Source organism: Nicotiana tomentosiformis, chromosome 1 (genome assembly GCF_000390325.3).
Source record: "Nicotiana tomentosiformis chromosome 1, ASM39032v3, whole genome shotgun sequence".
Lineage (NCBI taxonomy): Eukaryota > Viridiplantae > Streptophyta > Magnoliopsida > Solanales > Solanaceae > Nicotiana > Nicotiana tomentosiformis.
The window spans coordinates 114,375,717-114,403,200 of NC_090812.1; the positions used below are offsets into that span (position 1 = coordinate 114,375,717).

The 27,484-nt window shown below is 38.3% G+C and overlaps 2 protein-coding genes across 2 annotated transcripts; both read left to right on the top strand.

Moving 5' to 3' along the window:
- Nucleotides 1-573, top strand: LOC138908874 (uncharacterized). The gene is made up of 2 exons (XM_070199565.1): nucleotides 1-180; nucleotides 232-573. The coding sequence occupies exons 1-2, from the start codon at nucleotides 1-3 to the stop codon at nucleotides 571-573; spliced, it is 522 nt and encodes a 173-aa protein (XP_070055666.1).
- A 3,686-nt stretch (nucleotides 574-4,259) lies between these two features.
- LOC138908875 (secreted RxLR effector protein 161-like) lies at nucleotides 4,260-4,739 on the top strand. The gene has a single exon (XM_070199569.1). It carries the CDS (start codon nucleotides 4,260-4,262, stop codon nucleotides 4,737-4,739), a length of 480 nt encoding a protein of 159 aa, XP_070055670.1.
- Nucleotides 4,740-27,484: the final 22,745 nt, after the last annotated feature.

Below are 27,484 nucleotides of genomic sequence, written 5' to 3' on the forward strand. Positions count from 1 at the left end.
ATGAGTGCGCCACCTGGAAATTGGGAAGGGAAATCCATTGCTAGGCCACCACTCTTTAATGGCCAGTACTACTCTTGGTGGAGGTCAAAAATGAGACATCACATTTGGGGAGAGGACTATGAGCTATGGGACATTGTCATTGATGGCCCCGTGGCTACCTTGAAGAAAAATGCTGAAAGAGTAGAGACATGAGCTGATTACAATGCTAAGGACCTGAATAAGTGAGAAAAGAATGCCAAAGCCAAGAAGTGGCTTATTTGTGGGCTTGGTCCAGATGAGTACAACAGAATCCAAGGTTGTTCCAATGCTAAGCAAATTTCGGACACACTGCAAGTGGCCTATGACGGAACAACTCAGGTGAAGAAATCTAGAGGAACTCTATTGTACTCTCAGTATGAAAACTTTACTATAAAGGATGGAGAAACCATTCAGGAGATGTACACAAGGTTCACTATATTAACAAATGAACTAAAGTCACTTGGAAGGATTATCCCTGAAGAAGAAAGAGTTGAGAAGATACTTACTAGGGTTTTGCCAATTACTTGGGAAAGCAAGATCATTGCCATTGAGTAATCAAAGAATATTGCTACTCTCTCTCTGGATGAATTGATTGGGAATCTTATTGCCTAAGAACTTAGGAGACAACAATGAAAATGGATGTACCTAAGAAGGAAATGAGTTTGGCACTCAGAATCACTGAAGGTTCTAAATTGGAAGATGATGAAATAGCAATGATCACCAGAGACTTCAAGAAGTACCCAAGGAGAGGAAAGGGCACTTCAAGAAGTGGAAGCTACAGCAAAGCAAGAGCTCCAGAGAAGCAAACCAATGATGGCTGCTACAAGTGTGGAAAAACTAATCACATGATCAAAAACTGTCCTTTGCGGGAAATTGAATAGAACAAAGAAAGAGTTGTACGAAGGAGCAGGAAGAAGAAACGGGTTCAACCCAAGAAAGGCAACAACAAAGGATGAACCAACGCTATGGTCGCTGCTTCGGGAGAAAGCTCAGATGAAAGCTCAGATGATGATGATAAGCGAGTACTGATGGCCATTGGAGAATATGATGAAGAAACTGAGGTAAGTGTCCTTCATCTCAAAGACAAGATTAAATTTTTGTCTAAAAATGATTATCTGAGTTATTACTAGAACTAATTGATGAATCTGAGGATGTGAATAATGAAAAGGAATAGCTGTCAAAAGAATGTGTGATTTTGAAAGCTAAGTACAAAAACATGGAACTTAGGGCTTGTGAAACTAAAAGTGAAAATACTTTGTTGAAGAACCAGGTTCATGCACTTGATACAACTATCCTAGAACTTAGATCTGGAAATCTAAAATTGAAATTAGGAACCGGCAAAAAGACAGCTGATCACACACAACTCATTTTAGAAGAAAATATAGGAAAAATAAAAGATGAGTTGTATAAGAGGGATGAAGTGGTAAGAGTCTTAAAGGAGGATCTGAACAAGGCCAAGCATGAGTTGGATAGAACTTGTAAATGGAACAGGTCCTATTATGCACTTTCATGGACACAATAACATCATAGTAGCAACAAAAGAAGACTTGGTTTTGGGAACTCTTCACCTAAGTTGAATCCCAAAAGCAAGTACCTCACACTCCTTGAGAACAAGATTTGCACATACTGTGGTAACACTGGTCACTATAAGAGTGAATGCACTACAAAAGAGAAGGCAAGTCAAAAGAACAAAAATATTGTTCTAGGGAAAAATAGGCTGCCAAGTTGAGCTTAAAAGAATTTGATTCATCCTTTTGTTTATAGAAAGGGACCCAAACTAGTTTGGGTTCCTAAGACTAACCCCTGATTTCTTTTTGCAGATCAAGTGCAGGGGAGAAGCCAAATATGGTACATGGATAGTGGTTGCTTAAAGAACATGACATGAAGTATAAACCAATTCCTTTCACTTGAGGACCTTAAAGGAGGTAATGTCTCCTTTGGAAATGGAAAGAAAGGTGAGATCATTGGGGTTGGAAAGGTAGGTAAGACTGATTCTTACATTATTAAGGATGTCTACTTGATAGATGGACTAACGTATAGTCTAATAAGTGTATCACAACTGTGTGATAGAGGTAACATGGTAGCATTTACCTCTACAAAATGCTTTGTGATAAATCTTACCACTAACAAGATAGTTTTCCAGGGAAAAACAGTGAATAACATATATTTGGTGGATCTGTATACACTTTCAGATAATGAACTCACTTGCTTAAGTGTGTTGGACAATGATCCCCTCCTTTGGCACAAAGAGACTTGGACATGCCAGTCTAAGCCAACTCAACAAACTAGTCTCCAAGGACTTGGTGGTAGGGTTGCCTAACATTAAGTTCAAGGAAGATAAAGTTTGCGAGGCTTGTGCAAGGTGGAAGCAGGTAAGATCCTTTTTTAAAAGCAAGAAAATGGTAAGCACTACCAGGACGATGGAACTGGCCCATATGGATCTATGTGGACCAATGAGAACACTGAGCAGAGGTGGTGAGAGATATGTTATGGTGCTTGTTGATGATTACTCTAGGTTTACTTGGACATTATTTTTAACATCTAAAGCTGAAGCATTTTACATGCTCACTTTATTTGTTAGAAAAACGCAGAAACAACTAGGTAATCAACTTGCATCAATTAGATTTGATCATGGTACTGAATTTGAGAATGCTGAATTTTGTGATAAGCATGGAATAGATCATAACTTTTCTACTCCTAGGACTCCACAACAAAATGGAGTAGTTGAAAAAAAGAATAGGATATTAGAGAAAATGGCTAGGACTATGCTACTTTCTAGTAAATTCCCTCATAGCTTCTAGGCAGAAGCTATGAACACTGCATGCTATATCATAAATAGGTGAATGACTAGACCTCTTGTTGAGAAGACTCCCTATGAGTTACTTAAAGGAAGAAATCCAAATATATCCCACCTTAGGGAATTTGGATGAATAAGCTTTGTGCACAATAATGGAAAAGACTCCCTGTGTAAGTTTGATCCCAGAAGTGATGGGGAGTATTCTTCGGATATTCTTCATATAGTAAAGCTTGTAAGATTTATAACAAAAGAACTATGTGTGTAGAAGAAAGTGTACATGTGGTTTTTGATGAAACTAACATTCTGTCTAAGAGGAAGGAACATGATGATGAAGCAATTGGGCTGGTAAGAAACTCAAATAAAACCACAGCCCATACTGAAGCTGCACCAGAGGAAGGAATAGGTGATGGAACATGTCTTTCCACCCAGGGCAACCTGACAGGGGGAACTGAACAGAGAGGAACTGATCCTCAAACCTCGAGGGAGCCTGTCCATGAACTTGTTCCTCAACAACCAAACATTAAAGGAACATCTAAGGAAAACCAGCTGGTTATGAAACCTTACAAGTATCAAGGTTCTCATCCCATTGGGAATATAATCATTGACCCAACCTATAGAATCAAAACCAGATATTCTTTAAAGAACCTCTTTGCTTTTGATATTTTTTTATCTTTTATTGAACCTAGAAATGTTACTGAGACTTTGCAGAATACAAACTGGGTGAACGCAATGCAAGATGAACTCAACCAATTTGAGAGAAGTCATGTTTGGCATCTGGTACCAAGACTCAAGGACAGATCAATAATTGGCACAAAATGAGTTTTCAGAAACAAACTTGATAAAGATGGAGCAGTTACAACGAACAAGACAGGATTTGTGGTTCAAGGATATATTCAAGAGGAGGGCATAGACTATGATGAGACTTTTGCTCCAGCTGCAAGATTGGAAGCAATTAGACTCCTTATAGCTTTGTTGCTTACATGGAATCCACTCTCCATCAGATGAATGTCAAGAGTTCCTTCCTCAATGGATATATAAAGGAATAAATGTTTGTCAAGCAACCTCCTTGATTTAAAAACAAGGAATATCCTAATCACGTGTACAAGCTTGACAAGGCACTTTATGGGCTCTAGCATGCTCCAAGAGCATGATATGAAAGATTGTCTAAATACTTTATTGAGAATGGCTACAAGAGAGGTAAAATTTATAATACTTTATTCTTGAAATAAAAAGGTAAAGATCTCTTGGTAGTTCATATATATGTTGATGATATAGTCTTTGGAGAAACTACAGATAGGTTAAGTAAATAATTTGCTAAGTTAATAGGGAGTGAATTTGAAATGAGTATGATGGGTGAGCTTAATTTTTTTTTAGGCTTACAAACTAAACAAAATTCAAATGGAACTATGATCCATCAGCAGAAGTATCTGAAATAGTTGCTTAAATGGAAGACTCCAAAGAAAGTGACACTCCTATAGCAACAACCACAAAATTGGATATAGATGAACCTGGTTCATCTGTTGACCATAAGATGTATAGGGGAATGATTGGCTCTCTGTTATATTTCACTACGAGTAGACCTGACATTGTTTTTAGTGTAAGCCTTTGTGCTAGATTTCAGGAAAATCTAAATGAGTCTCACTTGGCTGTTTTCAAGAGGATCTTGAGATACCTAAAAGGCACCACTGATATCTGCCTATGGTATCTAAAAGGTAGTAATTTCAACTTAGTGGGATATGTTGATATTAATTATGCAGGTTTTCTTGTGGATAGAAAGAGCATTTCATGTATGGCACACTTTCTTGGCTCATGTCTTGTGTCTTGGACCACTAAAAAGCATACTTTTGTGGCCTTGTCTACTACAAAAGTTGAGTATGTGGCTGCTGCCTCATGTTGTGCTCAATTATTGTGGATCAAACAGTAATTAATGGACTTTGGAATTGATGTAGGTTGTATCCCCATATTTTGTGATAACACCAGTGCAATTAGTATGACCAAAAATCCAGTTCATCACAAAGGAACTAAGCACATAGATGTTAGGCATCACTTTTTGAGGAACAACTATGAGAAAAGTTTGATTAGTGTGGAATTTTGTGCTACTAACAAGGAAATAGCTGACATCTTCATAAAAGCTCTAAATAGAGATTTTTTTGAAAGGAACATGTTAAAATTAGGGATGATTAAGATCACTTAAAAGGAACTAGTTCTAACTCAATAATTGGTTAGATAATTTGTGATCTTTGTAAATAATTAGATTAGATTTTGCCCAGTCTCATACTTTCACTAGTATACTCTTGTGCCATGTGTTAAAATGTCTCATTAATATCTAATTATATTATCTTTATTTCTTGGACAAATTAGACTTACACAAGATAATTCTCAGTAAAGAACCTGGTTCATCAAGATTACATGGTATGTACTCTCCATTCTTCATATTTTAAAATAATTGTATTTGGATCATGATCAAAAAGAGAGTCCCATTTAATCCCAATCTCCCTCAAGTCTATCTGTTACAAACGAATCAGTTTCACCAACAAAGAGTCTCACATGCCATAATTGCCTAGATTCCAGGAAAAAGTCTAACGTACATTCAAACTGACTTTCCCAGTTTGATTAGACTTCTGAACTTGAAAAAGAAAATGTTACCCACTCCAACTCTCCCTCTTAAAATTGAATAGGCCTTAACTATTTCTTCATTTCTAATTTTCCAGCCGCCAAAAATTCTCTTTATCTTCTCTCATCTCTTCTACACACACACATCTCTTCTACACACACACATCTCCTCTACATACATCAATGGAAAAGCCATATGAAAACCCTTCTTAACCACCCAAAGAATCATCATCTATACCTTCAACCACACCTATATCTAAGAAAGGATGGTTCAAGATGTTTGGTCGTAAGACAGTCGCTGGCAGTGAACAAATCAATATAATAAATGAAAAATTGAAAGCAAGACAAGAAGAAGAACCTTTCAAGTCTGCAACTGAGGGAGAAGAAACTGTTTCATCTAAAACAAACAGGTAACTTTTGGTCTAAATATTGCTTCAATCTTTCAAGTCTACAGCTAAGGGAGAAGAATATGTTTCATCTAAAATAGACAGGTAACTTTTGGTCTAAATATTGCTTCTGAGGTCATTTCTTAAGTTGCTGAGAATTTGGAGAACATATTTATTCCGGTTGGTATGATTGCTGGAATAGAAACTACTGTAGTCTAGTATAGTTTGTGGTAAAAATAAAAGAAAAAATAAAAAGAGAGTGAGGGTGTTAAAGAAGATGTAATGGGAAAGGGAAAATGAGTGGTTAAACCTTCACCTACTCCTGTTGGGTTGACTGAGGAAACAAGGGCGATGGTGTTATGGAGTGAGGAAGTTGTAGAGGAGGAAGAAAGTTGGAGAGAAAAAAGGAGATAGTGGATCTGGTAGGGAACACAAGAAGAGAAAGGTTGCCTCTTCTATCCCTGTAGAGACTCCTCCTACAAAAGAAAGAGCTACAAGGAGTCAGAAGAAGTAGAGTGAGGCTGAACTTGAAAGAGCCTTAGAAGGGAGTAAAAGAAAAGTTGTTGCAAAGGGAAAGAAAAAAGTGAGTGAAACTGTTGAGAAAATTGAGATTGAGGAGATGGACCTGGTCCTTCATGATCAGGACGAGAATAATGAGGTGGAGGTTATGACTCCAAAAGTAAAGAAAAAAAAGACTTCAAAAAAGAAGTCTCTTTCAAAGCATGTTGATGCAGAGCCTTCAACCTTAGTAAAAAGAACCAAGTCTGCCAGGAAATCTAGGAAAGTACAAGTAGTAGAAGAAGAAGAAAGTGAAAAAGAAGAGGAAACTGATAAGGAACATGACAAATTGGGGATGTTTGGAAAGCGAACAATCTTGAAAGTTAGACTCCTCAGGGACTTGGAGGAGGAAGGAATGGTGATGCTGCTGGAGAAGCTTGAACTTCAGGGATGGACGGACATGGTCCTTCTGATTGAAGGAAGACTAGCCAGATCTAAGGTTATGGAGTTTATGGCTAACTGTGAAATCAAGAATGGCAGGTCACCAGTGTAGTAAAAGGGGTGACTGTGAGCTTTGACGACAAGGAACTGGGAGAAATTCTAGGGGTCCCTGATGAAGGGTACAATGACTATAAAAATCTGAAATGGTCAAGCCTAGAAAACATTCACACCTCCCTTGCCATTACAAGAAAATTTGTTGATAATGGGTTAGAGCTACAGCCAAAGGCTGTGTACAAACATGAGAAGAAGCCTGCCCACAAGTTGCTCGTCGAATTTGTTAACAAGGTTGTGTTTCCTAGGTAGGAAAGAAGTCACATTGCCACCTTCATGGACATAGTCCTTATGGAGTGTCTGGATAGTGGGAGGCAGATCAATTGGCCGGGGTTTATCATCCAACTCCTTGATAGGGTACTAATTGGCACCAAGATGCATGTCTTACCCTATGGATTAATTCTCACTGTTGTGCTTGCTCACTCCAAGATTCCCCTCAAGAAATGGGATGTTAGCACAAGTAAAGAACACTTTGGGGCCAACACCTTGACTTCATATGACTATGAAGTCCATACTGCTCCCAAAGAACCTGGTTCATCCAAGACGGTGCCTGTGAACAGAAAAGTGAGAGCCTTGGTGCAGGAGAGTGGGGCTAAGGATGCTGAGATTGAGAGGCTAAAGAAGAGGTTGGCTGAAGAAGAGGCTGGCTGAAGTAGAAACTGAGAGGGATGCTCTTAGAACTGAGCTTGCAAAGGAAAAGAAGAATAATGAAAGCATTCTTCATGATATGTTGAAGCTGCTTCAGGCCATAAACCAAGAACCTGGTCCTTCCCAGCCTTAAAACCTTCCTAGCCTAGTTAGAAAACCAGTGACCCGGATGGGATGTTTGTTTTGTCTTTTTGCTCATGATGTAGTACTTTTATTTCCTTCTATGCTTTGTGGATGACTCTTATCAATGATAATCAACTGCTTTTTCTCTAATTGTTTGTTGATGTTTCTTATGGCTAATATCTTTAGATTGATAAGTGATACTTGACTCCATGATTGCATTTGAAGTAGCCTAAATGGCCATAAGTAATATTTTTCTAAAATCTAGTTATCTAACATATTTATGCAAGTTTTCAATGATGCCAAAAGGGGGAAGATAGGTTGTGATTTTACTTTGGACAGTGATATTTATAATCTAATGAACCTGGTACTTGATGATTTGTGACTTTAAAATGAAAAGTGCTCTAACATTGTGTTGATGTTGAAGCTGAGTTAAAACGGGTTTCAAGCTTATGAAAAGCACTCAGTTTGTCATCATTTAAAAAGGGGAAATTTGTTGGCCTGAGTAAGTTGTTTTGATGATTGACAAAGAAACACACGTATGAACCAGGTCCATATATAGTGTATACAGACACACGCAGATTCAAGCACAAGGCATGCACGTGAAAGAGATAATCTTAAGTGGTTATATATGATATCTCCTGAACGAAAATATTGCATAATTGATAAGGAGCAGGACTCCTTACTAGAAGAGAACTCTATCCTAGATAAGGAAGGAGTTAGAAGTTGAAGATAACTAGAACTCTTCCACCATGGAAGAGTATAGCAATAAAACTCTAGTTATTTCCTATTCTACTAACTCTCTCTCTCTCTCTCTCTCTCTCTCTCTATATATATATATATATATATATATATATATATATATATATATATATTCGTTCTCCTTTACAGGTGATGCACAAATGCTGAAGTTAAGCAAGAGTTGAGAGCAAAATAGTAAGGCATTTTGCAAGCGATTCCTGTGTGATTCAAGTGTGCGAACCTGAAGCTACATGAACCAGATAGAAGAACCAGTTCCAAGTGTTTGTCTTTTATTCTAGTTTCATTGTAGTGGGGCTTTTGAGTTGTATCTTTCATCTTTCTCTAGAAGCATTTATATTAGGTAGTCTGAGTGTATTGTTCAAGTTAGAGTTAACTTGATATTGTCGCAACAACCTGAGGTTGGTTGCCACAAAGGGTTAGAGGTAATCCTTAGGTTTACAAGAGTTTTGTAAATGCTGTTTTTGGCTCACTGATTTAGTGAAATGTTGAGAAAAATCCTACTGGGTAGTAGGTCGTGATTTTCTCAGCTTTTGAGCCGGGTGTTTATCACGTAAATATATTTGTGTTCTTTACTTTCTGAATTATTAATTCTGTAACTGTAGTGTAAGGAACACATAGAAGAACTAGGTCATATAATACAGTACATGCGAAAATTGAACACCATACCAATCACCCATCTTGTGAGGTATTAAAACATCTGCAGACATGAGGGTAACTGCCCTATTTCTTCTTTTCATCTTGTGTTATTTTAATGTAGTTTGGTGTAAAGAGAATGAGACGACGTGGCACCAAACAGAAATATGTGGCATGATCATAAATTCCGATTTTTTGAAATGGAGGAATAAAACGAAGAAATATGTCAATTTATACGTGGTGGGGAAAGAAAATCTAGTACTAATACGATCAGTCACTTGCGAAACGACAACTCATTAGACATCTTCTTGTTATATATATTTCTTCAAACCAAGTATTTCCCTACCATAGATATTTTAAATGGACTGGTACAATCTTTGCGTCCAAATCAGTGCCTCATCATTTCCCCTGCCCAGAAAAGGAAAAGAGAAAAGAAGAAGACTCGAGGTAGGTAGTCTTGTACTAGCCTATTCTTCTGGCAACTACTCAAGCCAATGCACTTAAATCTGCCTGTAAATTTCTGCCTTTTGGATTATAAGTTATAATGAAGGCAATGACATCTTTGATATTAAAATGGATTTAATTAGTTATATTAACAGTGTATGGTTTTTTCATACTAGTAGTGTAGCTTAACTTTTTTATACCAGGTGAGTTACCACTTTATCACCAACTTATTTCAAGTGATGATTATCGTAGAAATTCACATATTACCTTTTAAGTTATCTTATTTTATAAATATTTTTTATAATATCAATTATAAAATTTAAACTCTATTAAAATCGGAAAATCTTTGTAGTACGAAGAGTGTCACTTCTTTATTTTGTCTTTTCAAATTTAATTTGAAACACTGTACATGTGAAAAATTGGCTTGTAGCCTGTTTGGCTAAGCTTTTAAAATTAATTTATTTTAAAAAGTAATTTTTTCAAAAGTATTTTTCGGTTTGTGTTTAGCTAATTAAATTGAAAAGTACGTTTGAGCAGCAATAAGTGTTCAGCCAAACTTTTAAAAAATATTTCTTAGTGTATTTATTTTTGGGGAGAAACTATTTTTCTGTTTCTACTCAAAAGCACTTTTAGTTCAAAAAGCTTGGTCAAACATCTTAATTTTATGGGGAAAAAAAAACATTTTTGGCAACAAAAAAAGCATTTTTCGCCAGAGAAAAGCCTAATATCGTTAGGCACCATAATATATATGAACCATTAATTAAGACTCATGCACCAAGAGTTGATTCAGCTTATTACTGTGTAACGAATAGAAATTAACTACGTAATTACCCCGAATAGAAACTAAACTAAGGCATCATGCATTTAGGCTATAGGACTCACCTAAAACCACTATTATACAAGGGACAGTGACACGCCATAATTGTAAGATTTGCGTCTTATAATTCTTGTTGTTGGAATATGATTTAGCCAAAACCCTGAGCATGAATGAGAAGGAAAGGTTGTAGAAGCATATACGTGCACAACATTAAAACTCTGGCCTTACAAGTATTGTAATCACCGCAAGTATATGCTGTTTGTGTAGCTTGTGATAGCATATGCTTGAAATTGAGAGGTAGTTTCCTAAGAGAATATATCTCTCAGCCGGTCAGCCCCATGTGTGCGTAGGGGGCGGACTAGCTACGGGTTCTCAGGAACCCAATAACTTTTGCGTAAACCCTGTATTTATATTAAGAAATTCACTAAATATTTGTAAATATCTAACTGTGAACCCAGATATTATTGCATATTAATTTGAAATTACGGTAGGAACCCATAAGCCTCAAATACTGAATCCGTCTCTGGGTGTGCGTACAATTTTTTGTCCTTGTTTTTCCATTTGTCCACGTCACTCAGATTTTCAAACGATATTTACATCCGAAGAAGTGAAGAAATGAAGAAATAAATAAATTATTATAACGCTCATTTTTTATATTTATACCCGATAATTTATTTTTCTTATTATTTATATATACATATCTAATAAAAATCTTCAACGTGACACCGGATGGAGCGAAGTAGATAGCCCCTGCTCAAAAGTTTTACTGGATTTAATTTATATGCAATGAACAACCTTTTTACACTAACAAGATATTTTAATCTATGATTATAACATGTTATTACTATTTTTATTAGCTATTACATAGATACTTATAGTAAGATTCTTTTTGTAATTACGTTATGACAAATATAATAGTGTACACATTTTTTACGCTTGTCAACGTGCATTGAACATAATCGCAACTTTTGTATCTCATCAAAAGAAAATATACATAAAAGTATCTCCTCCCACCACATGACCACACTTAATTAGTTAACTAAGAAATGCTAAATGTTCCTAATGCATTACATATTTGTTGGATAAATTCATTACTGTTTTAAATTTAATTTCATTAGTTCTCAAACACTCCAAAGGTCTATTTCAAGTGACAAAGTGAACCAACTTCTTTTGTCTTCTTTTCTTTAGTGACTTTGGCGCAATTCTGACCCTAATTATTTCTTCTTTAGATCGACTTAATTAATCTTCAATCGCCTTCTTTATGTTAAAACTTAAAAAGTTCAATTAGGACTCCTATGTTAACTTTGACGTTGTACTTATCGTAAAGTAGATAGAGGGCAGTGTTACTATCGATCGGAATCCAAAACCTAAATGTGATCTTTTTTGGACTCAAGAGACACGAATAGGATAAAAAAATAACTAGGTACTATTTTATATATAGCGCGGTTGAACTATAAAGATAAAGCGTGCATATATAAGGCGCTATAGTATAGCGCTCACTCATATATAAGGCGCTATAGTATAGCGCCGTATATATGCGCGCTATACCTGTATAAAAAATCGTGTATTCTCCTTCCCCAATCAGACGCGACCCCCCATCCCCCCCTCCCCCATTCTTAACGCAAAAAACTCCATTGGAGCCCACCAGTCCCACAAACAGTATAGATTCTCGGTATTGCAGCAAGCTAACATCGGATCTAAGGCGTTATCGCATAGTGGATTGCTCGTTTCGACCCCCAAATCATCAAATCTTCACCTTTCAAAAAATTTAAAATCGAGGTATTCCGACTTATTTTTTGTTAAAACTCATGTATTAAAAATGCCTATTAATTATTTTTTTACTGTGATATATGTTCTTTCGTGATTGCTTTGCGATTTAATTAATTTGTTATTTTTTATCTGGATTAGATTATTATTGTGCTAAATAAATTAGTAAAATAGAGAAATTATTATTTTATGAATAATTAATGTTATTAGTTGTTATAAAAAATATTTATTTGTTATTTTTTACTGTGGTATATGTATTGTCGTGAAACAGCCGATGGTCTTTCGGAAACAACCTCTCTATTCCTTCAGGGTAGAGGTAAGGTCTGCGTACACACTACCATCCCTAGACTCCACTAGTAGAATTTTACTGGATCGTTGTTGTTGTTGATGTTGTTGTATATGTATTGTCGTGATTGTTTTGTGATTAAATTAATTTATTATTTTTTATCCGGATTAGATTATTTATGTGCTAAAAGATTAGTAAAATAGATAAATTATTATTTTATGAATATTTAATGTTATTTAGTTCCCTTTAGCATTATGTTGTGCCAGTAATTTTAATGTATTGCATGTAAGTGTAATGTAGTGCCCTTTAGCGTAGATGTAGTGCCCTTTAGCGCAGTATCTTTGTAGTTATTGAAATTAATCATTTAATTATTTGTCAACCCCAAAAATATCTGAAAAAAGATGATAGTTCAAACACAAAGTCTCTCGAATACTAGTCAACAAATGTAAGAAAATAACATAAAAATAACAATATTTGTCAATCTAATTATTTGTATATGAATACTTATTAATTAAATCATGTATTCATATAAAATTAATTATTTAATTATATTATACCCAAAAATAGGTGAATAAGAAAGAAACATATAAACTTATAAACTAACATAGAAAATAATAAACAAACATATAAAATTATAATATAGAAAATGTATCAACCTAAGTAACAATATAGTAACTATATCGATTAAATATTAATATAAAATATATTACAATATATCTAAAGATGTTAAGCCATTAAAAAGAAAAATACTTTAATTAATATTGTTCAATTTACAGACATCGTCATGGAGGTTCCTCTTGTGCATCCCAGACCTGCATCTCTACAGTTACTGTTGCTACAGGCCAACCATAGATCTTCATACATATGGGATGGGCAGTGTTTGTCCTAGATATTCCGCCCCATATGTATAGACGATATGTGGGATTTCATTTGGGCCCACTCCCGTATAGTTAGACGCCTTCACGATACGGGTTTCTACAGGATCATAGAGATCGGCTAGTTGTAGTTCGACTGGCGTTGATCACGGCTATGATAGAGCGGTAGCGACCGAAGATGTACACGTTTCATCTACCAATCGACGAGGCTACCATCACGCTTGAGGACGTGGAGGTTCTTTTCGGGTTGCCGGTTGATGGATTACTTGTAGCTTACCTGCATGCTCTCAAAGACTACAGGGGATTGCATTACCTGCATATGTTGCATCGGCTCACCAGTTTCCAGCCAGCGGAGGAGACTGCATTGAGTGGGGCCAGTCGTTTGTAGCTGGCGCCCGTCCGATAGCATCTGGAGGCGATGGATGCGGAGATTATGGATGATTCACCACCAGAGGTTATCGACCGACATACGAGATTTGTACTGCTATTGATGTTTGGTGGTGTACTGTTCCCGAATACTTCGGGAAACCTAGTCATCTTGAGATTTCTACATCATCTTGAGCGGCTAGATGACTTACCTAGTTATAGCTAGGGTGCAGCTGTTCTAGGTTACCTGAATAGGTAAATGTGCCGGGCTAGCATGGACACCCAGAGAGACGTTGCCGAATTTTTACCGCTGTTGCAGGTGAAAACATAGTCAATTTGTTTCATGGTTATAGCATACATAGTAAAAATATACCTTATATTTTACATCCACAATCTATATTAGGTGTGGGCCTGGGAGTGGTTCAAGCAGTTCCATCCACCTCTACCACCCATCTCTCTGGATGTACCACATCTACCATTCCTCCATTTATCTTGGAGGTGGGTTGATAGGTGAGGCTACGGACGCGAGTTCGAGGCTCGATATCATCTCCCTATTATAGGGATTTATTGGATTTACTTGAAGGTGCGCAGGTATATGTATTCTTAAGTTTACTTGGCCTGGATTTATACGTGTTGCGTTCACTCACAATTCTTGTGTTTATTAATAGTTCTTATGGAGGCCATACAACGACGCGCTCATAGCTGGTTTGCCCGATTATTGCTTCCACGGCCGAGGTATATGAAGCTCTTCCGTCCCAATGATATGTCTCGATATTGTCGAGCAACATGACATCGAGCGAGTCCTTCGCCAGTTTGGTCAACCGCAGCATGTACCTATTCCGCCCACTTGGCTTAGGACACATTACTGGCTGGATGATCGTTCAAGGGCTCACCAGACATACTTGGACTAGCTAGAGGACCAGATTGAGATTTGGGACCAGAGGTATGACCTTATTCCGCCATCCCCTCCACCTGAGCATACGGATGGCGATCATGATTATATGGATGGTATCACAGCATTACCCGACTTCTCGTCGGGAATCCCGTTCATCGCGCTGGTGGTCGGTAGATTCCATACACCGGGAGGCGTGAGGCACCGGTAAGTTATTTGTTATACTTACTTATATAGTTAAATTATACTTCCTTAATTAATATTTGACATATTATGCAGGCTATTGGCTTACATCAGTTCTACCAGTTGGGACTGCAGATGCACCAACATACCGGCGAGGGAGCGACAGCTTTGCACGAGTATGGACGGCATGTTACATATCTGTCTGCCCACACATTGAGGCGTGCCCGAGATGATGAGCGATTAGGATACGAGGATGCTTATGTGCCGCTATAGGAGTACCGCCATGGGCCACCAGTGAAGCCTGAACGTCGTAGACGTGGTAGGCGTGGCTAGAGAAGAAGGGGTGTCCCACGCGTTCATGGTGGTCGGTGAGGACGGGGTCCCCAGCAAGGGGGCGTTGAGGCCCCCATGGAGGCTATTAGAGATGATCAGCCGGGTGACCACCCTGAGCCACACGATGATCCTCATGAGATTCCGTCATTCAGCCTTCAACTGTCGCCAGGGACTTCGCAATTGACCCCATCAGCTCCAATGTTGATCGCGGGCACGTCTATTACGCGACAGGAGTGGGATTTGTATTTTCCTGATCCTCTAGAGCCATCGACGGTTGCTGAGGATCGTCCGATACGAGATGTGCATAATGGGCGATGACTAAGTTATGGATCATCATCTAGGGATGCTGGGGATCTAGCACATACTTCATCTACTCCAGTGCACCTCGATGTTCCAACAGAGGGTTGCGGCACCACTCAGGCGTATGTTTGTTTGTATTACTATTATATCTATTTGTTTTTATCTCATTGATTAGTCAGTAATATCTAAAGTGTTTTTATTTTTTTTAAAGACATAGGCATCGCCCGTCACGGAGGCCGCATTGTGCGATACTGAGATGCTGGAGACAGATGATTTAATTTAGGAGCCCACTAAGACCATGGTATGACCATTAAAAAATATTTTCCAAACACGTACGTTAGTAATTATTATTTCATATAGTAAAATATCTTATTATTCTGTAGGTTACTACCAGATCGACGACCGCTTCTAGCGAGTCTGCCAGCCTTACCGACAATCATGTTGTAGTGCATCCTCCGATAAAGAAGAGACGTGATGAGGATGATCCTGATAGCGTAGCCGGGCAGGATGGGATGCACCTCACGCCAACCAATGCTTTAAAGCATAAAGGTTGTGGGATACATTGACATTTATTATCATTTGTATATATGACATTAAATATATAATAGTAAGATTATTTATGTTTTACATAATTTGTGTATGTGTTTTTATTTCTCGAGATATTTAGTAGTTTAATAGTACAATACAAAAACAAATGACAGATTAACATAAAATTTAAATTCGTTACCAATTAAATATCATACATGACACGTACAACATAAAAATATAATACTACACTCAACGCATCAATGTGTTTGTTTAGTCACTATCGCCTAGTATTCTGTGCTTCAACCACTTAAATTTCTCCTCCAACCTATTTTTTTCTTCTTCTGCCTCTTTTAGTTTCTCCTGCAATGTCGAAAGTTGTTCTTGTAGCTTCACGATCTGGAGTTCATATTCACCGGTCAGATTCCAAATGTTTAGCAAACATGATTTGTAGTATTCCTGATTAATGGGTTCATCATACCATTCATCAAAACCACATTGCTTTTCGTCCTACCAATGAGAGAATAACACAAGACTATTAATTAACATGTTATATAAAAAGTATTAACAAATATTTCTTCCAAGAATAATAACTTACAACTTGTTTACACATCCAACGTCTGTGCCCCAGATTGCAATTTGACCAACATGGCTTTAAAATCGCATGTTTGCCACACTAACACCTTGGTACGTAATTACGTCCAAACATGTCGTAAAGCTCGAAAATGGAAAATTATTGGAAAGTTTTTTGTTTTCGTTTCGTTAAAACGCAAATAATAACTAAAATGCATGAGGTTTTTATAGGCAGCTAAGAGTAATTTTAGGTTACATAACGCATATTGGTGCGGCACTATATTTAGCGTGATAATGATTCTTTCGGGTACAAGTGGGTCCAGCTTTGTCAGTACGACAACTTTTCAGGTCAACAGCTTTTTCAGGTCGACATGATAAAATACATAGCGCTTATTGGTGAGGCGCTATGTTTCACGTGATAATGATTCTTTCGGGTACAATTGGGTCCAGCTTTTTTAGTACGGCAGTTTTTTCGGGCCGACAACATTTTCAGGTCGACATGACAAGACACATAACGCATATTGGTAAGGCGTTATGTTTCGCATGATAATGATTCTTTCGGGTACAAGTGGGTCCAGCTTTTTCAGTACAAAAACTTTTCAAGTCAGCAACTTTTTCAGGCCGACAGCTTTTTCAGATCGACATGACAAGACACATAGTGCATATTGGTGAGGCGCTATGTTTCTCTTTCATACAGGTTGACATGCAGCTTAGTTCTTCTTCAATTGAACCAAGAGATCAATACTCAAATACCATTTGAAGAAGCAGAACAACATCCAATTTAGAAATGCCACTAACATTTAATAAGTGGTTTACAAAGAGGCAAAAAGGTGAAGGTAGTTCAAAAGATCCAAATGGAACACGTCATTATACAATCGATCCCTACCTTGAAAAATATATGCTAGGTTGCTATACTAATTTGGTTGATAACAAGTGGTATGGTGTTCTGCGTCCCTTGGAAAATAAGCCTATCAATAAACACACGGATCTAAAATTTGTAGGGCACATTATTGAGGGCAAAACGCATTATACAAAGCCTGAAGGTATGCGAATTTGGGACGAAACGCTATGATGGGTTCCCTTTTACTCAAAATAGTATGATTAAGAAGTACTATGTCACTGGCATGGGCTTGTTGTAGCATAAGCACTGTCTGCAACCTTCCAAACAAACACACACAAAGATGAACCAGAAGTGATTCGACATTTGATGTAGTAGATTCTAGAGATGGAAAAGGCACTTGTTTTTCATCATGCTATCGATGATCTTAACTACCTGGAAGGAACTGAGGATCAGTACTGGTATTTATTAGAAAATGAAAAATTGCATAGAAACAATGAGTATCCTGTTTTCCGAACAATTGTCGAGTGGGAGGGACTACCTAAGTTTATACCATAGACGTTGGACGTAGGAGTCTCATATTGTTGTAGAAATCAAGCAAATGGTCTTATTGATGATAGCGATGGAATATGAGAAATGTGTGTCAATTGGGGCCTAGATTACGATGCCCTTGGTCCCGAAGGGTGCGTACAAGATGTTAACGAACAAGATGAAGGCGGTGACAACGAAATAGTGCCAGACAACAACGATAATGGCGAATGAATTTTTTTTAATTCCTTGGGTTGTATGTTAAACTGTTGTATTGAATATTTAATTCTAAATAACATTTAGATTTAACCACATTGGAAACATAATTTTATTTCATACATTTTGCAACCTGAACATTTACATAACTTTAGTACAACAAAATTACTCCAATAAAATACTTCATTTATCCTTGATAATTGGATGCACTGGATGAACACGTGATGCTTAATTACCACCGTTTCCCAAACCAGTTGAAGGACATTTACGACAGTCGTGTCCTGTTTGGGAATATATGCCATATTTACGCGCATAAACGATATCACCAACATCCATTTGGTTCCGTATACGCATTCTTTTTTGCACTTGCCGTTGATGAACATAATCCTTGTTACACACCATTTAAATGGTTCCAGCGGCCAATAATGCTCAGCAACCACTGGCTTCAACTGTCCACTATAGGTGTTTAAGTATGAAACAACATTATATTCTTTATCAACGTACCTCGTTGCCGCAAAACTTGTATGTTGAAAGCACTTTATGGCATATGATCGGGGCAAGTGATAGATTGACCATTTTCCACAGGAGCATAATCTTCTGGCTTCATTGACGGTGTGTGTATTATTCCCACAGTTCTGATGCCGACCTGTGCAAACTTCAAAAATATTTCGCTCACTACAATACTGCAAAAAAGAATGTCATTGTGCTCGCTTCCTATATTTATCAAATTGTTTCATTGGTTGTGGAATAAATTCAACACCCTTTTTCCATCAATGATGATTCACCTCTAGATCTTTCAACAAACCTCTATTCCATCTGCTAGAATGACATCCGCACCATGGAAGTGACTGGCAATCCACGTGCAGACTTCAATAACCCATTGAAAGACTCTGACACATTTGTAGTCAGAATTCCCCGTTTTCTACCACCATCCGCATGCAAAGACCACTTGTCAAGCTCATGTCACATCCATCAATGATAGGCTTCTGGGTATTCCTGCCTGATCTATTCCATTCGCCTCCTAAATTTACACTCTTGGTGATCTGTTGTAGCCATCCACATTAAATTATACAAGTCCTTGTTGGGATCAGCCCTCTAGAAGTTGGCCTTCAAGTGCCTAACACAGTAATGGTGGTAGGCATACGGTTCCTGCCATGCATGTAAATTCTGTACAGAACTTAAAATACCGCCATGCCGATCAGATATTAGACAAATACTTGAAAGTTGCCTGACAACGTGTTCCTTTTGTAATGACCTGACAGGTCGTTTGGCGGTTTGAGACCTTGATTAGTTTCACTTCAGGTATTATGACTTATACGTGTGGTCGGGATTGAATTTCGGGAAATCCGGAGTTGATTCAGAAAGAAAATTCTCATTTCGGAAGCTTTAAGTTGGAATAATTTACTAAGGTATGAATTCTAGTAAGCAACCTCGGAATCAATATATGAAGGTTCCAACATATTTGTATGATGATTTTGGACTTGGGCATATGTTCGGATCGAATTTTGGATGACCCGGGAGCGTTTCGGCTCCTATTGTGGAAAGTTGGCATTTTGGAAGGATTTTATAAATTTAGGTTGAAGTGCATTTTAGTGTTATCGATGCTCGATTGGGATTATGAGCCTGGGAATAGCTCTGTATGGTTATTCTGGTCTTGGGGGCACGCCCAGAAGTGGATTTGTAGGTCCGTAGGTCATTTCGGGGTCTTTTGGCGAAAAATGGAAATTTGAAGGGTTTTGGAATGTTTGACCGGGAGTGGACTTTTTGATATCGGGGTTGGATTCCAATTCCAAAAGTTGAAGTAGGTCTGTAATGTCGAATGTGACTTGCGTGCAAAATTTGAGGTCAATCGGAAGTGATTTGATAGGTTTCGGCATCGAATATAGAAGTTTGATATTCTAAAGTTCATTAAGTTTGAATTGGGGTGCGATTCATGATTTCGATGTTGTTTGATGTGATTTGAGGACTCGAGCAGGTCCGTGTTATGTTATTGGACTGGTTGATATGACTGGACTGGGTCCCGGGGACCTGGGTGAGTTTCGGATGCTTAACAGATCAATTTTTGGACTAACAAAAATGCTAAGGCAACCGGTATCTCGTGTAACCGCACATGCGAGGTTTTGGCCACAGGTGCGGAGCCGCAGAAGCTTCCAGGAGGGTCGCAGAAGAGGTTTTGGGTGAGCTAGGCAGTTCCTGCAGGTGCGAGACTTTTTCCGCATCAGCGATGGCGCAGATGTGGCCTCTTGGAGCGCAGAAGCGGAGTGGAGCGCAGGAGCGAGGTGCATTTGCGCACCTGCAGTGTTTTTCGCAGAAGCGGTATTGGGCTTCGCAGGTGCGAAAGTCACCAGGGCAGAATGTATAAGTTAGCCAAATCGGGTTTTAGCTCATTTCACCTCCTTTTCTCTTGTTGGAGCCGGTCTTGGCCGCGATTTTGATATTCCATTTTGTCATCATTCATGAGGTAAGTAATTCCCATATATTGTGAGTTAAATACATGGTTTATACATGGATTTAGGTATGAAAATTTCTAGAAATTTGGAATTTTGGTAGAAAACCTAGAAATGAGAATTTTTGGATTTTAACCATGAATTTGGGAATGGAATTGAGAATAAATTATATATTTGAGTTCGTGGGGTTATGGATAATGTTTATCTTCGAAAAGTTTTGGAATTCTGGCATGTGGGCCCGAGGGTGATTTTATCGACTTTTCGAGCAAAGTTGGGAATTGTTGTAAATTGAATTATAATGAGTATTAGAGTATACATTTATGGATTTGCACATTTATTGACTAGCTTTGGAGCGATGGGCATCGGTTTGAGTTGTTGGAAGGGCTTGGGAGCCGGTTATGGAATTTCAGAGCGAGGTAAGTCTCCTTTCTAACCTTGTAAGAGAGAATTAACCCCATAGGTGAATCAAATCATTATATGCTTCTATTTGTGGGGGCTACGTATGCACGAGGTAACGAGAGTCCGTGCATAGCTATTATTATGCTTACATCCGGCTACGTACGCACGAGGTGAGTTGCATTCCACGTTACGAGTCCGCAACCACTAGAGTCTCCTTTAGAGTATTTATATATTTCATGTCCAATTTGTATTCCAGACTGATGTTGTATTTTATTTTACTTTCTAGTTGATGCTCATGCACTCGTGACACCAGGTTTTGGGATGATTATGGGTTGTTTGGTATTGAAATTGTGAAAATATATTTATTTACTTTGTAAAGTCCACCTTTTATTATTAAATTGAATAAAATCGTGATTTCAAATATTAAAATGAGTAATTAAGTTAATCGATTATTGTTGGCTGGTCTGACATCGGTGTTAGGCGCCATCACGACCTCTAATGGAATTTGGGTCGTGACAACATGGTTATTAGAGCACTAGGTCCACTTAGGTCTCATGAGTCATGAGCAAGTCTAGTAGAGTCTTGCGGATCGGTACGGAGACGTCTGTACTTATCTTCGAGAGGCTACATGGTTGTTAGGTGCACTTCCCTTCTTGATTCCTCATCATGCGATTTGATTCCTTTGATGCTTATGCCTTTGTTTCCTTCCTATTCAACCTTGCGTGGAGTGAAGTGCTTGTTATAAATTGGGAATCGGGAAATTTTAATGTTACTACAGATGCGATGCATGATGTTTCTCCCTGCGTATTAACTTTGGGCTATTGTTGTCACCTTGTGAAATGTCGTTCTGTCGTTTCAGCTCAGTATCAGTATTACCTGAGGTTTTGAGATTTGGCAATGATTGTTATGACGATTTGTGCATTGCTATCGCACATTGTTTGTGTAATGGTAGGATGTTTGTCTATGCGCCGAAGTAGTGAATGACTTGGAAGGAAATTTAGTCAGTGCATGATTGTCACGCCCCAAACCTGGGGAGGCGTGGCTGGCACCCGGTGCCGTACTGGCCCGAGCGAACTACTCTGGAACTCATTGTTTTCTTCTCGACTATCATGGGCCAACATGGCCATAACTCGTAATGTATAACTATAAGTGGGCAACACTGTATCAATAAACTATCGTTCGTAAAACATGAATACATATGGGTCGTCAAAGCCTCTAACATACTGTACAAAATGGACCTTTGGCTAAAAAGCCTCTAGGATTATTTTACATCAAATGGGACAGGGTACCGGCCTACCCATAAGTCTGTAGAAAAATTCTGACACGATGACTCATAGACTCGGCTGCACTCTAAATGATGTGGAGTCTTACCGATCCTTTGCTGAATGCCAATCTCGTCTACTCTGAGGGCTCGTCAAACTGATTATCTATACCTGCCGGCATAAATACAGCGTCCCCAACAAAATAATGTCAGAACGAATAATGTACTGAGTATGTAAGGTAGAACTGAAACATAACGGCAAGTCAATATTAATTAAAGACATATAAGAATCAACTTGTATCTCTGAAGTGCCACCGTATATGCATACTTATTATACTTACATATATACAATGATTCTCTTTCAGACTATTATCCATATCGTATGATGCATGACTGCCTAACTGATCAGTGGTAACTTCCCGACCAGCCGTAACTCGGTGGTAAATATGTAACTGCCCAACCTGCCATAGCTCGATGGTAAATACATGACTGCCTGACCGGCCATAGCTCGGTGGTAAATGAATATGCATGAGTACCCAACCGGTGGTAAATATTGATACATAACTGCCCAACCGATGGTAACTGCCTGACCGGCCATAGCGCGGTAGTAAATGCATGACTGCCCAACCGGCCATAGCTCGATGGTAAATGAAGGAAGGATATAGACAATAAAGAAGTAACAATATGACTGCCCAGATGGAATATTGATCCAAGTAACAATATTGGTAAAGACAATATAGTAACATAGACAATATTGTTACTTGGATCATGCCTAAAGAAGGAAGGATTAACCTTAACATACCTAGAGTAGGGAAAAATCCGTATGATATTCTTGGAAGAGGTTGCATTGTACTCCTTTAGAACCGCAAAATTCCGTTGCTACTATGCAGTATAATTTCGTATGAAAGTTTTTCTTAAGATCGTTACTTTGCTTAATTCTTATCCATCTCTCTTAATTCTATACGTAATCAGCATCACTCGTGGTATGGTTTTACATTCCATTTTTACTTCTTGAATGCAAGTATTGTAGTTGCTCTTCATCAATGCAACCATGTGCAGAAGAGGGTTAGTTACGTTTCAGCATTTGCTAGTGATTGTTAATTCCGTAATAATATAGAGAATATTGGTATGTAATATGTAGGAACAAAAATAGGATCTTTTTAAGTCTTGAATTAGGAAGAAGGTATAAGATCTCTCACTTGATTACTTTAAGTCAAAATGAAGCCAAACTTCTACACTTCTACGTAAATGTCATATCTACGTTACTTTAGATGCCACCTAATTAAAAGGGAGTAAGAGTCATTTGTTTGGTTTAGTGGCTTGCTGCCACGTGGGGGTGGGTGGGGTGAGGATATTAATCTTATCCAATAATTAATTAATTAATTAGGTAATATCCTGCTAATCGGTAATTAACCAATTACCCACATAATTAAGAACTATCTCAAATTACTTAAAATACTACCCACTTTTAACACACTTTATATATACCCTACTATCGTGGTCATATGGTACCATATAAAATCAATACATATGCTATAATTTTATTAAAACATCCATGAAACAATACATATATTTTTTCAACTTCTAATTTTCCTAATCTCATATAAAGAGTACAAATTTTCGTATGCTTAATTCTTAAAATGGTAAAAAGATAACCTCCTGTTCTTGTGGAAAAAAAATATAATTTCTATCTTTACAATAAAAAAAATCTCATAAACTTTCTTAGATTAGGTGTATAATTTATCATATCCGAAAATAGTAATAATGGTAACTATCCAAAATTATACTTATAAAACTTTTACTAAAATACTTCACTTAAAAGAAAATACCACACTAACATAATATCTAACGGTATCAAGGTTGTAAACTTATAGGGTTTCATAATAATAATAATGTCTTAAACCCTCTACAACCTCCTAATAGACATAATCCCTTCGAACGCATGTGAATTTACTACGGCACATCCTAATGCTAAGGTACGGGATGTAACTATGATTCAGAGATTCGGTATATTATTTCCGGCAGAGGAAGGGCAATCAAACTATAAATGATCAGGTTTGGGTTGATGGAGTAACGAGACTTGGTATTTTCGAGCGTGGTGGAATTTTTATCTGTGATGTGGTGTCATCATCCCTGTTGAACGCGTTAAGGTTCTCCGGTGTCATGGTCTTCATCCATTTGCCTTCAAGGTAGAGTATTGTGAGATGGTGCCGGAGAAGCGATTGTCAGAGACAATGGAGTGTAGTAATTCCGAAATTCAAATGGGTATTTCTAATGTTGACGACTCAAGAAGATGATCTTCGTAGGGGTTTAAAATTGGTAGCGATCTATTGGTTCAAGTGTTGCAGAGATGGGTTTGACTTAAGACAATAACTGGGTAGCGAAGGATGAGGAAGGACATGAGGGAGGTGTATGGTAGTGGATAAACTTCTAGAATGCCAAGTGTGAGAAACATGAGTCGAGTAGTTGCTTAAAGGAGTGAGTTTGACCAAAGTGGGAGAGTGGTAGAGCAGTATATGGGTTCTGTGGTAAGATAACTACACGCCTTGAGAAAGTTTAGAGTGATTTGGGATTCATGGTGGACAGTGACTCGGTCTACGGGCTTATTTTGGAATATTGGCTGCTATACGGAGGAAGGTTGGATACAATTGAAAGGAGTTGCTTGATATGAAGAAGGATACTATAGGAATTTGGATTGGGATGTATTATCGCACCTTTAATTGATGTCCATGAGGAGTGAACGGACTTGTACAGGTGGTGAATGAGCACAGGCTCAGGATGTGTTACTGATTTCGTAGTAATTGTACCCAGTGCAGCGGCACTGGATGATATCGCCATGGAGTTTCCACAAGTGGGTTATCTCCTATGAGTAGGTTAGCGGTTGTGTGGTGTTGACAAAGCTTTTGTGAAGGATTCTACTAGCTATCTGGTAAGAGGTCGGATATATAAACGTGGCTAGTGATTCAGAATGTTCATGAAGTGTTAATAGAAGGATTTCGAGGAATTTGGCGGGTTTATTGTGAAAAAACATGTCAACGGGGGATAAGGAGTCTTAGTGGATCCCAGAGTTATGCAATGGTTGCTCCAATCTAAGTGGGAGAGCCCTACCATCTACAATTTGATTGCATGGTTATCTACTTGTGAGGTTTCTGATTATCGGCATTTTGGTGGGTTATTACGACTAAAGAAAGAGAACATCAGTGGTAATTTGAGCAAAGTATTTGAGGAATGTGTGTGTAATTGGCCTTATCGATTCATGTTCAGGCTTGGGGAAAATTTAGAGTTTATGCTTCGTGTAGATGTGAAGTACAAGGAAAGTGATCTAGGCAGGTGCTTCTTTGAGAGAGTGTTCATGTGCTAGCAAGGACTTGGATTTGGTTATATTCACGACCAAGCCAGTGTGGGTGACTCTCAACAACGGTCCTAGTGGATTCAAAAGTTAAAGTGCGGTGCCTCAGGATTTCGAGTCATTAGTATGGTTAAATATCGAGCTTTTGCAGTGGACTATGAAAGGGGATTGGAGTGCTCTGTGTTATCTTCAGTCTGCGGTGTAGAATTGGAGGAATGAGAGAAAATACCTTCAGATTCATAAAGGAATTATCGGAATAGGTGTATCAGTTGAAAATACGAATATGCGTACAAGGAGGGTATGAGTTAGTTCTCGGGTTTTGAGGCAACCTGGTCTCGTGAAATAGGGTCACTCAGGATGAGTGCGGAATTGGGTTCATGATGTTTTGAATAGAGCTATTATTATTCCTAAGGCAAGTCAAGAGTAAACTAGAAGTCGTATCGGTTAGCAATGGTTGAATTGGCATGATTGTGGGAATGATCAGTTCCTTCAGCGTGTTAAGCTATACATGTCATTTGTGGTGGTGCATGCAAGGGTTGAAGATGGTCGTAATTGATTTTATTTGGATGAATTTGAGTATTATGGAATGTTATGTGTAGATGGATCCCGGAAGGGACATGATGGTTTAGACCACTATGAGAACTCGATCGCGTGTTGTTATGGTTCTCCTGAAATGTGTTAAGTGAAAGGTTCATATATGATGAAGTGTGTATCCTACTAGTGGTTCAGGAGTTATGATGAAATTCTTACACTCTCATGTATTATCATGTTAGATGCAGTAAGTGGCATGGAAATCGAAAGTTGAGGACCAAGGTTGCGGTTTGGTGTTGACAAGAATGTCACGAGCTCGAACGAGCAGGAAAGAATTCAGATGTTTAGTGTAAGCTGGTATTGTCTTTAGCGTCACCTGAGATCGGTGTCCTATGTAAGAGGCTCTGTGTACTGATTTGCAAATTTTGATTTGCTTTACAGCATTAATGTGGCCGATAGTATGAAGGTGCAGACTCGCTACCTGAGCGAAATGGTCGTGGGAGCATGCCCTACAGGGAGATTTGTATAAGTGTGACATGTCAGTCACTTGATTGTTAAATATTGATATCGAATATGGAGGTCATGGTAATATCTCAAGTGGGAGAGTTTATGCCTGAGAGGCATTCTATTCCTTGGGTATTGGACCATGTGAGTTTTTTTCAGATTTGACGGTTGTTCTTAAGTGTCATAAATAGGTCATTGTGGGCCCTTGGGGGCTATTTAGCCAAACATGGTATGATCAGAATCGGTTTTAGGTCCGTCGATGGATCTAAATCTAAATGTGGGACCTATATCGGGCCGGATGTGTTCATTTCAGCATAGTGTTGTTTTCGGAAGGGTCTTCGGGCCTTTGATGTTATTTTTGTCGTCATCTATTCCGTGTAATCTATATTATGCTAGGTGGGTTGTGAGGTGGTTTGATTATTCGCACTCGTATTGAGATCTCGGGAAATTTATGGTATTGTGAGAGTAGCAAGGCTCTCAAGATACACGTCATTTATTACACCTTAGTTGTGCTTGGGTTTCACAGCGCCTGGCGCTATCCGTCTCCCCAGAATTTGTATCATGCACTTCGTGTGCTGGTGGTTGATATTCGGGTATATTATGTGTGGATCGGGTGGCACGCCGCAACAGATTTGTTGTTTAGATCGGGTGGCACGCCGCCACGGGTATCATGGTTGGACCAGGTTGCACGCCGCAACGATATCATGTGTGGATCGGGTTGCACGCCGCAACAATATGATATTGAGTACAGTTTCCCATATCTATTCTTGTGTGTTTTGTTTTTCATTTCTGAGGAAGGTTCATAACATCCTTTTTGTTCTTTAATTAGTCACGTGGGTTGAGTAGTTCTTTCTAGGGTTCGTTTTTCCTTATGTATCACATTCGAGTTTGTAGCTTGTTGGCACATTGTGGCATCATATGATACTTTTGGAAGTGTCTAAGGTGGCTTATTACCTGAATAGCTTGTATTGGGTGAGACGAGATTATTGGACCTGGGATCAGTGCGATCAGATTTATAAGAAG